This window comes from Plecotus auritus, assembly GCF_963455305.1.
Source record: "Plecotus auritus genome assembly, chromosome: 7".
Classification (NCBI taxonomy): Eukaryota; Metazoa; Chordata; class Mammalia; order Chiroptera; family Vespertilionidae; genus Plecotus; species Plecotus auritus.
The window spans coordinates 44,992,029-45,003,389 of NC_137774.1; the positions used below are offsets into that span (position 1 = coordinate 44,992,029).

Sequence of the window (11,361 nt, forward strand, 5' to 3'; positions counted from 1 at the left end):
GCTAGAGCAGCCTTGGGCAAACGACGGCCCGCGGGCCGGATCCGGCTGTTCTATCCGGTTCTCTTGCTCTCCCCTCCGCTCCTTTACTTTGAATTTATATTAGTTCACACAAACACTCCATCCATGCTTTTGTTCCGGCCCTCCGGTCCAGTTTAAGAACCCATTGTGGCCCTCGAGTCAAAAAGTTTGCCCACCCCTGGGCTGGAGCAAACCTGCCACTTTTTTTTTTTTAAACAAATCTTTATTGTTCAGATTATTACAGTTGTTCCTTTTTTCCCCCATAGCTCCACTCCACTCGGTTCCCACCCCACCTTCTGCCCTTACCCCTCCCCACTGTCCTCATCCATAGGTGTACGATTTTTGTCCAGTCTCTTCCCACACCCCTCACACCCCTTTCTCCCCAAGAATTGTCAGTCCACTCCCTTTCTATGCCCCTGATTCTGTTATATTCACCAGTTTATTCTGTTCATCAGATTTTTTTATTCACTTGATTTTTAGATTCACTTGTTGATGTATTTGTTGTTCATAATTTTTATCTTTACCTTTTTTCTTCTTCTTCCTCTTCTTAAAGAATACCTTTCAGCATTTCATATAATACTGGTTTGGTGTTGATGAACTCCTTTAGCTTTTTCTTATCTGTGAAGCTCTTTATCTGACCTTCAATTCTGAATGATAGCCTTGCTGGGTAGAGTAATCTTGGTTGTAGGTTCTTGCTATTCATCACTTAGAATATTTCTTGCCACTCCTGTCTGGCCTGCATAGTTTCTGTTGAGAAATCAGCTGACAGTTGTATGGGTGCTCCCTTGTAGGTAACTGTTTTTCTCTTGCTGCTTTTAAGATTCTCTCTTTGTCTTTTGCTCTTGGCATTTTAATTATGATGTGTCTTGGTGTGGTCCTCTTTGGATTCCTTTTGTTTGGGGTTCTCTGCGCTTCTTGGACTTGTAAGTCTATTTCTTTGGTGGGGGAAGTTTTCGGTCCTTATTTCTTCAAATAGGTTTTCAGTATCTTGCTCTCTCTCTTCTCTGGCAACCCCATAATTCAGATGTTGGTACGCTTGAAGTTGTCCCAGAGGCTCCTTACACTATCTTCAAATTTTTGGGTTCTTTTTTCTTTTTGCTTTTCCGGTTGAGTATTTTTTGCTTCTTTGTATTTCAAATCTTTGACTTGATTTTTGTGTTCCTCTAGTCTGTTTTTGGGTCTCTGTATAATATTTTTTATTTCAGTCAGTGTATGCTTAATTTCTAGTTGGTCCTTTTTCATATCTTCGAGGGTCTCGCTAAATTTATCGGCCTTTTCTAGAATATTCTTGAAAAACCTTATAACCATGGTTTTGAACTCTATATCCAGTCATTTGCTTTCCTCCATTTCTTTCATTTGTGATCTGTTTCTTTGTCTCCGCATTTTGGTTGCTTCCCTGAGTTGATAGAGTGGCTTTGTGTGGTAGGTGTCCTCTAGGGCCCAGTGGCTCAGCCTCCCCAGTTACCTGAGGTGGACACTCTTAGTGCACCCCTTTGTGGGCTGTGTGCACAGTCTTGTAGTTAAGCCTTGATTGTTGTTGGTATCACTGGGAGGAATTGACCTCCAGGCCAGTTGGCTGTGAGGATCAGCTGTGTCTATGCTGGGAGAACTTCGGTGCTTGAGGCACCCTTATGAGACAAGACTTACAAAAAGCCTCTGTGCTCAGCTTGGATGGGGCGGACTCTCAGGGCGGAGCAGACAGCATTGGTTTCCCATCAGCCCTGCCCTAATAGGCCCCTGTGTCTCAGTGTCCTGTGGTAATCGCTGCAAGCACCTCTGAGAAAGCCACCCTCGAGTTCTGCCCGCTGCCAGACAGTCCAGTTTCTCCCCGAATGAGTCTGAGTCCCCAGAGTCTCGCCTGGAACTGGAGTTCAGTGCAGTCGGGAGCTTTTGTCTCCCTCCCGGTTGAGAAAGCCAGCCGTGTACTCAGTTGCCTGCCCTCTCCACACATGTGCCTGGGTACTTCTGCCTTCTGCAGTTCCTCTGAGTCTCAGTGTGCTTTTCTCTTTCCTGACAGTCCAGTTTCACCCTGTATGAGTCTGGATCCCCAGAGTCTCGCCTGGAACTGGAGTTCAGCGCAGTCAGGAGCTTTTGTCTCCCTCCCGCTTGAGAAAACCAGCTGCGCACTCAGTTGCCAGTCCTCTCTGCACGCGCATCTCAGTACCTCTGCCTCCTGCAGCTCCTTTGAGTCTCAGTGTGCTTTTCTCTTTCCTTCTAGTTGTAGAATTTCCATTCAGTCAGCCTTCCTGTGGTTCTGGATGATGTCCGTTTTGTCTTTTAGTTGTAGTTTTGAAATTGTTGTGCGAGGCAGCAGTTTAGGTGTTTACCTATGCCACCATCTTGGTTTCTCTAACCTGCCACTTTTTGGTGCATGGAATGACACTACAAACCAACTGAGCCACAACTGGCCAGAACTGTGGTCATTGGTTTTTGACAAGGGTGTCAAGTCATTTAAATGGGGAAAGAGTCTTTTCAAGAAATAGTGCTAAAACAACTGGATAACTGCATGCAACAGAAGTTGAACCCTTACCTCACACCATATAAAAAAATTATCTCAAAATATAATAAAGACCTAGATATAGGGTCTAAAACTATAAACCTCTTAGAAGAAAATACTGGAGTAAATATGATATTAGATTAGGCAATGGATTCTAGGTATGCTACCAAAAGCATGAACAGCAGCAACAAAAATATATAAATTGGAATTCACCAAAATTAAAAACCTCTGTGATTCAGAGGACATCATCAAGAAAGTAAAAAAGCCCTAGCCGGGTTGGCTCAGTGGATAGAGCGTCGGCCTGCAGACTGAACGGTCCTCGGGTCCATTCCAGTCAAGGGGGCACATACCTTGGTTGCCAGCTCCATCCTCGGCCCTGGGTTGGGGCGCATGTGGGAGGCAACCAACCGATAAGACACTCTCTAAAAGTCAATGGAAAAATATCCTTGGGTGGGGATTAACAACAACAAAATAATAATAATAATAAAGTTTCTCTTTTTTAAAAAAAAGTAAAAAAGACAACACACAGAATGGGAGGAAATATGTGCAAATCATATATCTGATTTAAGGGCCATGCAGAGGACTATTACAAGTCAGCAGCAAAAGGAAAAAAATGTCAAAGGATTTGAATAAATGTTTTCCCATAAATGATCAGTAAGCACACCAAAAAATGCTTTATTATTAGCCATCAGGGAAATGCAAATCATCCCACTGGAATGACTAAAATAAAATATAAAGAGACAAGTGTTGGCCAGAACATGGAGAAATTGGAACTCGAACTCACATAATGCTGGAGAGAATGGTGCAACTGCTTTGGAACACATGGAAGTTCCTCAAAAGTTTAAACATACAGCCCTGGCTGGAGTGGCTTGTCCTCCGTGCACCGAGAGGCTGCTGGTTTGATTTCTGGTCAGGGCACATGCCCGAGCTGTGGGCTCCATCCCCAGTAGGGGGCATGCAGGAGGCAGCTGATTGGTGTTTTTCCCTCACATCCATGTTTCTTTTTCCCTTGCTCTCTAAAATCAATAAAACATATTTTTAAATAAAGTTTAAATGTACAGTTACGATACGACACAGCAATTCCATTCCCAGGAATATACCCGAGAGAATTGAAAGTGTATTTCCACATAAAAATCTGTACACAAATGTTTATAGTAGCATTATTCATAATAGCCAAAGCAGTAGAAACAACCTAAATGTTCTTCCATTAATGAATGGATAAACGAAATTGGTATGGCCATACAAGGGAATATTATTTCATGATAAAAAGTGATAGGCTATCAAGCCATAAAAAGGCAAGTAATGAACCTTAAATCCATAATGACTAAGTGAAAGAAGCTTGTCTGAAAAGGCTATATACTGTATGATTCCAATTAAAAGGTTATATTTTATTGAATATGATTATATCTCAGTTAAAATAATACATTGGGGAGCAACTCATTTAGAAGACTATTACCAAATGAATATTTACCCTGTAAGTTTAGCATACTTTTAGAGATTTGGGATTTAGCTTATATGGTACCTTTTCAAGTCTTTGCATTTTCCAAATGCCTCTGTCCCATGTCCTTTAAGAAGAAGATAGTTTCAGCCCTGACTGCATCTCACCTTCATTCACCAAAAGGGAGGGCTGTTTCTGATGCTAGCTTTTACTCTAGGCCCATCCTGGGGAAATGGTGGGAGCTCTGGCTGCACAGTCCCTTGGAGAACCTGCAACCCAGATGACCCTGAACACTTTTCACTATGCTGGTGTGTCAGCCAAGAATGTGACACTGGGTGTGCCCCGACTTAAGGAGCTCATCAACATTTCCAAGAAGCCAAAGACACCCTCACTTACTGTCTTCCTGCTGGGCCAGTCTGCGCGAGATGCTGAGAGAGCCAAGGTACGACTTGAGGGGATGGGCTTCCCGGCAGGAGGAAAGGGAGGGGAACTCTTTCTCTTGAATAGAAAGTTTGGGATTCTCTCTACAGGAGGGTTTGAAGAGGCCTTCGGAGCTACCCAAACACTGTCATGAATCCCTCTTTCTTCCCAGGACATTCTGTGCCGCCTGGAACATACAACGTTGAGGAAGGTGACTGCCAACACAGCCATCTACTATGACCCCAATCCTCAGAGCACAGTGGTGGCAGAGGATCAGGAATGGGTGAATGTCTACTATGAGATGCCTGACTTTGATGTGGCCCGAATCTCCCCCTGGCTTTTGCGGGTGGAGCTGGACCGGAAGCACATGACTGACCGGAAGCTGACCATGGAGCAGATTGCTGAAAAGATCAATGCTGGTAAGGCGGGGAGGGCCATCCTAGCTCAGTTTAGCCTGAGATCCCCTTCTGTCGTGTCACTGCACTCTAGTCTCCAACAAGCCACCTACCCTCACCACTTGCCATGCACTGGTTCTGGTCCCCAAGGCATCTCTCTTCCAGTTCCCCTCTCCATCCCCTTTTCCTTCTCAGTGTTTCCCCTCCCTCTTTCCAAAGGGTTCTGTGAGAAGGAGGGGGGAGCCAAAAGAGCACCCTGTAAGGAGAGAGCTGCAGATGAACAGTGACTGGGAAGCAAGTCCAATAGGTGTGATCTTTCTCATGACTTCTCCCACCAGGTTTTGGCGATGACTTGAATTGCATCTTTAACGATGATAATGCAGAGAAGCTGGTCCTCCGTATCCGCATCATGAACAGTGATGAAAACAAGATGCAGGAGGTAAATGGGACCCAAGAGGAACTTGATATGTCAGATATAAGAAATCATTAAATCTTGTTCATGACCAAAGAAGTTACAATGAAAGCAACATTGAGGTGCCAGTCACACCACCTAATGTAGGAATGCGTAATTGTGGTTAGCAATGATTTTCAAAACTTTTAGCATCAAAAGTCTTTGCAATCTGAAGTAGTAGTCACATAGCTAAAGCAGGTAGCGTTGGAGTGGGGTCAGAGCCCTGTCATCGGCTCTCTCCTCCCCTGACGCTCCCGCATGCGGGCAGGGGGTAGAGTTGGGGGCAGGTTGGACAGTAGGAATTGCTGTGTCCTAGGAAGAGTGGTGTGAGAGCAGGTGTAACAAGACCCAAGAAAGTGTTTGACTAATGGCTTCATACTTGGGCGTAGCTCCTTGTTCGGCAGGTGTGGGTGCTGCCTGGTGCTTTAATAATGAAAAATCAGAACTTACTGTGGAACTGTTGGAGAACAGATAATCTCACTGGAACGGAAGGGGTAGAGTCTGGGCCTGACTTGACCGTTAGGTCCCTAAGGAGGCTAGAATTTGAGGTGAGCCTGGGAAGATTCCAGGAGCTCACCTCACTCTTGTTGCAGGAGGAAGAGGTGGTGGACAAGATGGATGATGATGTTTTTCTGCGCTGCATTGAGTCCAACATGCTGACAGATATGACCCTGCAGGGTATCGAGCAGATCAGCAAGGTCTGCCATTCCCTCCCCAGCAGCCCTTGCACCTCCCACTTCTCTCCCTCCCACCCCCTGCCCCACCCAACCTGAACCCATTCTTTGCCCCTCCAGGTGTACATGCACTTGCCACAGACAGACAATAAGAAGAAGATCATTATCACCGAGGACGGGGAATTCAAGGCCCTGCAGGAGTGGATTCTGGAGACGGACGGTGTGAGCCTGATGCGGGTGCTGAGTGAGAAGGACGTGGACCCTGTGCGCACCACATCCAATGACATAGTGGAGATCTTTACGGTGAGCCTTCGGCCCCAGTGCCAGCAGTCTGTCCTGGGTCTCTGGCTCAAGGCCCCGTCCCTGGGGTCTCTTGGCAACAGGTGCATTCTGTGTTTTCCCCTCGCGGGCTTTCATTGGTCAGTGTCTTTACGCCTGCATCCACTTTTGACTCTGGGCTTCACTGGCTGCCCCTCTGGTTCTGTGTGATGGTAGGAGCTGGGAGCAGAGCTACTTTGCCTTGACCCTTCCCCCAACCCCCACTCCAGGTGTTGGGCATTGAAGCCGTGCGGAAGGCCCTGGAGCGGGAGCTGTACCATGTCATCTCCTTTGATGGCTCCTACGTTAATTACCGTCATTTGGCTCTCTTGTGTGATACCATGACCTGTCGTGGCCACTTGATGGCCATCACGCGACACGGAGTCAACCGCCAAGATACTGGACCGCTCATGAAATGCTCCTTTGAGGAAACGGTAAAGGCAGAACTGCTGAGCAGGTGGGAGGAGGGAGTGCCGTGGGAAGAAGGGCATCCACCAAGTGAGCAGGTGCTGGGCGCTGGTGCTGTCCTCCCTGTGTGGTGGGTGTGCCATCCGGTGGTGGAGCGGCCCTGGAGCACTGCATGGAGGGTCTAATGGGGCCTGACCCCCTTCCGGCTGTTCAGGTGGATGTGCTTATGGAAGCAGCTGCGCATGGAGAGAGCGACCCCATGAAGGGGGTGTCTGAGAACATCATGCTGGGCCAGCTAGCTCCTGCTGGCACTGGCTGTTTTGACCTCCTCCTTGATGCAGAGAAGTGCAAGTACGGCATGGAGATCCCCACCAATATCCCCGGCTTGGGGGCTGCCGGACGTGAGTATGAGGGTCTCAGCTCACAGAACCTGGCTGGGCCTTTGAAGGAGAGGCAGGCCCTGGATGGGAGGGTGGCTGTTATTCATGTCACTGTGTGCCTTTTGCAGCCACCGGCATGTTCTTCGGCTCAGCACCCAGTCCCATGGGAGGAATTTCTCCAGCCATGACGCCCTGGAACCAGGGTGCAACCCCAGCCTACGGCGCCTGGTCTCCCAGTGTTGGTGAGTGCCCCAGCCCGGGAGAGAGCTCTTTCGGTGGATTGGAGGGCTCGTGAAGGGTCACCAGGTTGGAACACTGGAGGCCATGGAGCTCTGGGGAGGGTGTTAGACTCCAGCTCTGAAGTTGAATATGTTAACTTTATTTCTGTAAAGCCAGAAAATATGACTTGCGGGCTGAGGCCATGTGGATTTATGACATTCCTCCTGAACTAGACAGATTTACTTCCCTTGCCTCACGCCTCCCAGACAGCTCTCCAACTTGCTCTGAGATGGAGAGCCAACTGTACACAGACTCCAGCTCTGGTTTTAACATAACGTTTCTCTCCCTTGCAGGGAGTGGAATGACTCCAGGGGCAGCCGGCTTCTCTCCCAGTGCTGCTTCAGATGCCAGTGGCTTCAGCCCAGGTTACTCCCCTGCCTGGTCTCCCACACCTGGCTCCCCAGGCTCCCCAGGCCCCTCAAGCCCGTACATCCCGTCACCAGGTGAGCTGTCCCTGTCTTCTCAGTGCCAAGTTTATTTCTCCCTGATCTTTCCTTTGGGGCTAGTGTCTATCACATAACTCCTTTCGGCTTCTTTCCTACAGGTGGTGCCATGTCTCCCAGCTACTCACCAACGTCGCCTGCCTACGAGCCCCGCTCCCCTGGGGGCTACACACCCCAGAGTCCTTCTTACTCTCCCACTTCACCCTCCTACTCCCCTACCTCTCCATCCTATTCTCCAACCAGTCCCAACTACAGTCCCACATCACCCAGCTACTCCCCGACTTCTCCCAGCTACTCCCCGACTTCTCCCAGCTACTCCCCGACCTCTCCCAGTTATTCTCCCACCTCTCCCAGCTATTCTCCAACTTCCCCAAGCTACTCGCCTACATCACCTAGCTACTCACCAACCTCTCCCAGCTACTCACCAACCTCTCCCAGCTACTCGCCAACTTCTCCCAGTTACTCGCCAACATCACCCAGCTATTCTCCCACCTCTCCTAGCTACTCGCCAACTTCTCCGAGTTATTCTCCGACATCACCAAGTTACTCACCCACTTCCCCAAGTTATTCACCCACCAGCCCTAACTATTCTCCAACCAGTCCCAATTACACCCCGACATCACCCAGCTATAGCCCAACATCGCCCAGTTACTCACCTACTAGTCCCAACTACACACCAACAAGCCCTAACTACAGCCCAACCTCTCCAAGCTACTCTCCAACTTCACCCAGCTACTCCCCGACCTCACCAAGCTACTCCCCTTCAAGTCCACGGTACACACCACAGTCTCCAACCTATACCCCAAGCTCACCCAGCTACAGTCCCAGTTCTCCCAGCTACAGCCCTACCTCACCGAAGTACACCCCAACCAGCCCTTCTTACAGTCCCAGCTCACCAGAGTACACCCCAACCTCTCCCAAGTACTCACCTACCAGCCCGAAGTATTCGCCCACCTCTCCCAAGTATTCTCCTACCAGCCCCACCTATTCGCCCACCACCCCAAAATACTCACCAACATCTCCTACTTACTCACCGACCTCTCCAGTCTACACCCCAACCTCCCCCAAGTACTCACCTACTAGCCCCACTTACTCCCCCACCTCCCCCAAGTACTCGCCTACCAGCCCCACCTATTCGCCCACCTCCCCCAAAGGCTCTACCTACTCGCCCACTTCCCCTGGCTACTCGCCTACCAGCCCCACCTATAGTCTCACCAGCCCAGCCATCAGCCCAGATGACAGTGATGAGGAGAACTGAGGATGAGCAGGGCGCAGCAGCAGCTGGCTAGGGTGAAGGGCGGTCCTCTTACCTTCCTCATGGGGTGCAAGCCGCCAGCCTGGCTCCTTTGTACATAGCTCCTTGTGTTCCCCATTGAAGTTTGGTCCTGTTTCCAGTGGAGCTTTGGTCTTGTTCTCCGCTTGTGCTGTCTCAGAACCCACTCACCTGACTGTGGTGTTCTTCCTACCCCACCCACCCAAGTCTGTCCCCAAATTGAGGATCCCTCCTTGCCTGTGGCTTGATTGGGGGTAAAGGGTATTTTAACTTCTTAGGGGTAGTTCCTGCTCTGGGTCGTTACATCTGATCCTCAAGAACAAAGCTAAAGCTGCCTTTCTGTGTATTATTTTTTTGGAATTTAAATAAAGTTTACTAATTTTGACCAAAAGCATGTATATTGAGTGCTTATTGCTAAGCAAGCATACTCAGGCTCCTGCTTCCTGCCTGGGCTGCTATGCCATTTAGTGTTTCAGGTGCTTCCTGTTAATGGGGGGGTGGAGGGGGTTAGGGGGGTGGGGAAGCAGGAACATGAGAGCAGGTAGTACATTTCACCTATTGAACAAACACCTACTGTGTCCCAGGCAGTGTTACATATCTGTCATCAAACAGATACAGCACTTGTCCCACATTAAAGCAATATTGAATATAATGGCTTTTTAACCTGTTTTCATGATTATAATATACTAGAGGCCCAGTGCATGAAATTCTTGCACAGGTAGGGTCCTTAGGCCTGGCTGGTGATCTGGGCTGATACTTCCGGCTGCTGGCGGGGGGGCCTCCCTTCGTTCTGCGCCGCCCCCCGGTAGTCAGCCCACATCATAGTGAGCAATAGAACTCATGGTCGAACTCCTGCAGGGACACTTTGCTTATTAGCCTTTTATGTATGTAGATAATGTGGAAAAGTATAGGAAGATGTGGTACAGGAGAAGAAAAGTTATCACACTTAACACGACCACCAGGAGGTAGGTTTTCTTTTGGTATTTTTTTTACATGTTTCTCAAGTCATTTCTAACCAGTTTTTGTTTTGTCCTCAAACTGACAATGAGAAGATTAAAAATAATGTAATACGTTTTAAAACTGGAGTTAAAGGATTTGGGGCTAATTTGCTGTTTTCAGTTGGCCATTGCATAATTTCTTTTATTAGCACCTTAATGTAGATAACAGCTTTCTATATCTGCAAGTTATTTCTGGTTTACTTGAGATATTTTATTTTTAAATATATTTTTATTGATTTCAGAGAGGAAGGGAGAGGGAGAGAGAAGAAACATCAATGATGAGAGAGACTCATTGATCAGCTGCCTCCTGCACACCCCCTACTGGGGGTCAAGCCTGCAACCTGGGCATGTGCCTTTGACTGGACTCGAACCTAGGACCCTTAAGTCTACAGGCCAACACTACCCACTGAGCAAAACCAGCTGGGGTGAGATATTTTAAATTAATTAGTTCTAATCCTCACCTGAGGATATGTTTTTGTAGTGTCTCCCCCTCCCCTGGTTTTTCCTTCTTTATTGAATAACTTTCAAGATGTAATTACAATGAAAGGTGACATGTTAGGACAATTTTTTTCTCTCCTGGTTTTGAGGATGTGTTTATTGATTTCAGAGAGAGAGGATGGGAGAGAGAGAAACATAGACCGGTTGTCTCTTTTTTTTAATTTTTATTTTATTTTTAAATAAATCTTTATTCAGATTATTACAATTGTTTCTCCTTTTTCCCCCCATAGCTCCCCTCCACCCAGTTCCCACCCCACCTTCTGCCCTTACCTCCCCCCCACTGTCCTCATCCATAGGTATATGATTTTTGTCCAGTCTCTTCATGAACCCCCCATACCCTTTTCCCCCTGAGAATTATCAGTCCACTCCCTTTCTATGCCCCTGATTCTATTATATTCACCAGATTATTCTGTTCCTCAGGTTTTTAATTCACTTGATTTTTAGGTTCACTTGTTGATATGTATTTGTTGTTCATAATTTTTATCTTCACTTTTTTCTTCTTCCTCTTCTTTAAGAATACCTTTCAGCATTTCATATAATACTGGTTTGGTGGTGATGAACTCCTTTAGCTTTTTCTTATCTGTGAAGCTCTTAATCTGCCCTTCAATTCTGAATGATAGCTTTGCTGGGTAGAGTAATCTTGGTTGTAGGTTCTTGCTATTCATCACATTGAAAATTTCTTGCCACTCCCATCTGGCCTGCATAGTTTCTGTTGAGAAATCAGCTGACAGTCGTATGGGTGCTCCCTTGTAGGTAACTGTTTTTCTCTTGCTGCTTTTAAGATTCTCTCTTTGTCTTTTGCTCTTGGCATTTTAATTATGATGTGTCTTGGTGTGGTCCTCTTTGGATTCCTTTTGTTTGGGGTTCTGTG

The 11,361-nt window shown here is 47.5% G+C and overlaps 1 protein-coding gene across 2 annotated transcripts in view; it reads left to right on the forward strand.

Moving 5' to 3' along the window:
* The window catches only part of POLR2A (RNA polymerase II subunit A), a 28,163-nt gene extending 18,784 nt beyond the window's left edge, over positions 1 to 9,379 (forward strand). For both annotated transcript variants that reach the window (XM_080679508.1, XM_080679509.1), the window contains 10 exons: positions 4,171 to 4,395; positions 4,546 to 4,792; positions 5,107 to 5,207; positions 5,813 to 5,917; positions 6,014 to 6,196; positions 6,442 to 6,645; positions 6,834 to 7,020; positions 7,128 to 7,241; positions 7,572 to 7,721; positions 7,823 to 9,379. In XM_080679508.1, coding sequence (XP_080535634.1) covers positions 4,171 to 4,395; positions 4,546 to 4,792; positions 5,107 to 5,207; positions 5,813 to 5,917; positions 6,014 to 6,196; positions 6,442 to 6,645; positions 6,834 to 7,020; positions 7,128 to 7,241; positions 7,572 to 7,721; positions 7,823 to 8,979 — 2,673 coding nt within the window. In that variant the 3' untranslated portion in view covers positions 8,980 to 9,379. The remainder of the gene's footprint in view (positions 1 to 4,170; positions 4,396 to 4,545; positions 4,793 to 5,106; positions 5,208 to 5,812; positions 5,918 to 6,013; positions 6,197 to 6,441; positions 6,646 to 6,833; positions 7,021 to 7,127; positions 7,242 to 7,571; positions 7,722 to 7,822) is intronic.
* The last annotated feature ends 1,982 nt before the right edge of the window (positions 9,380 to 11,361 follow it).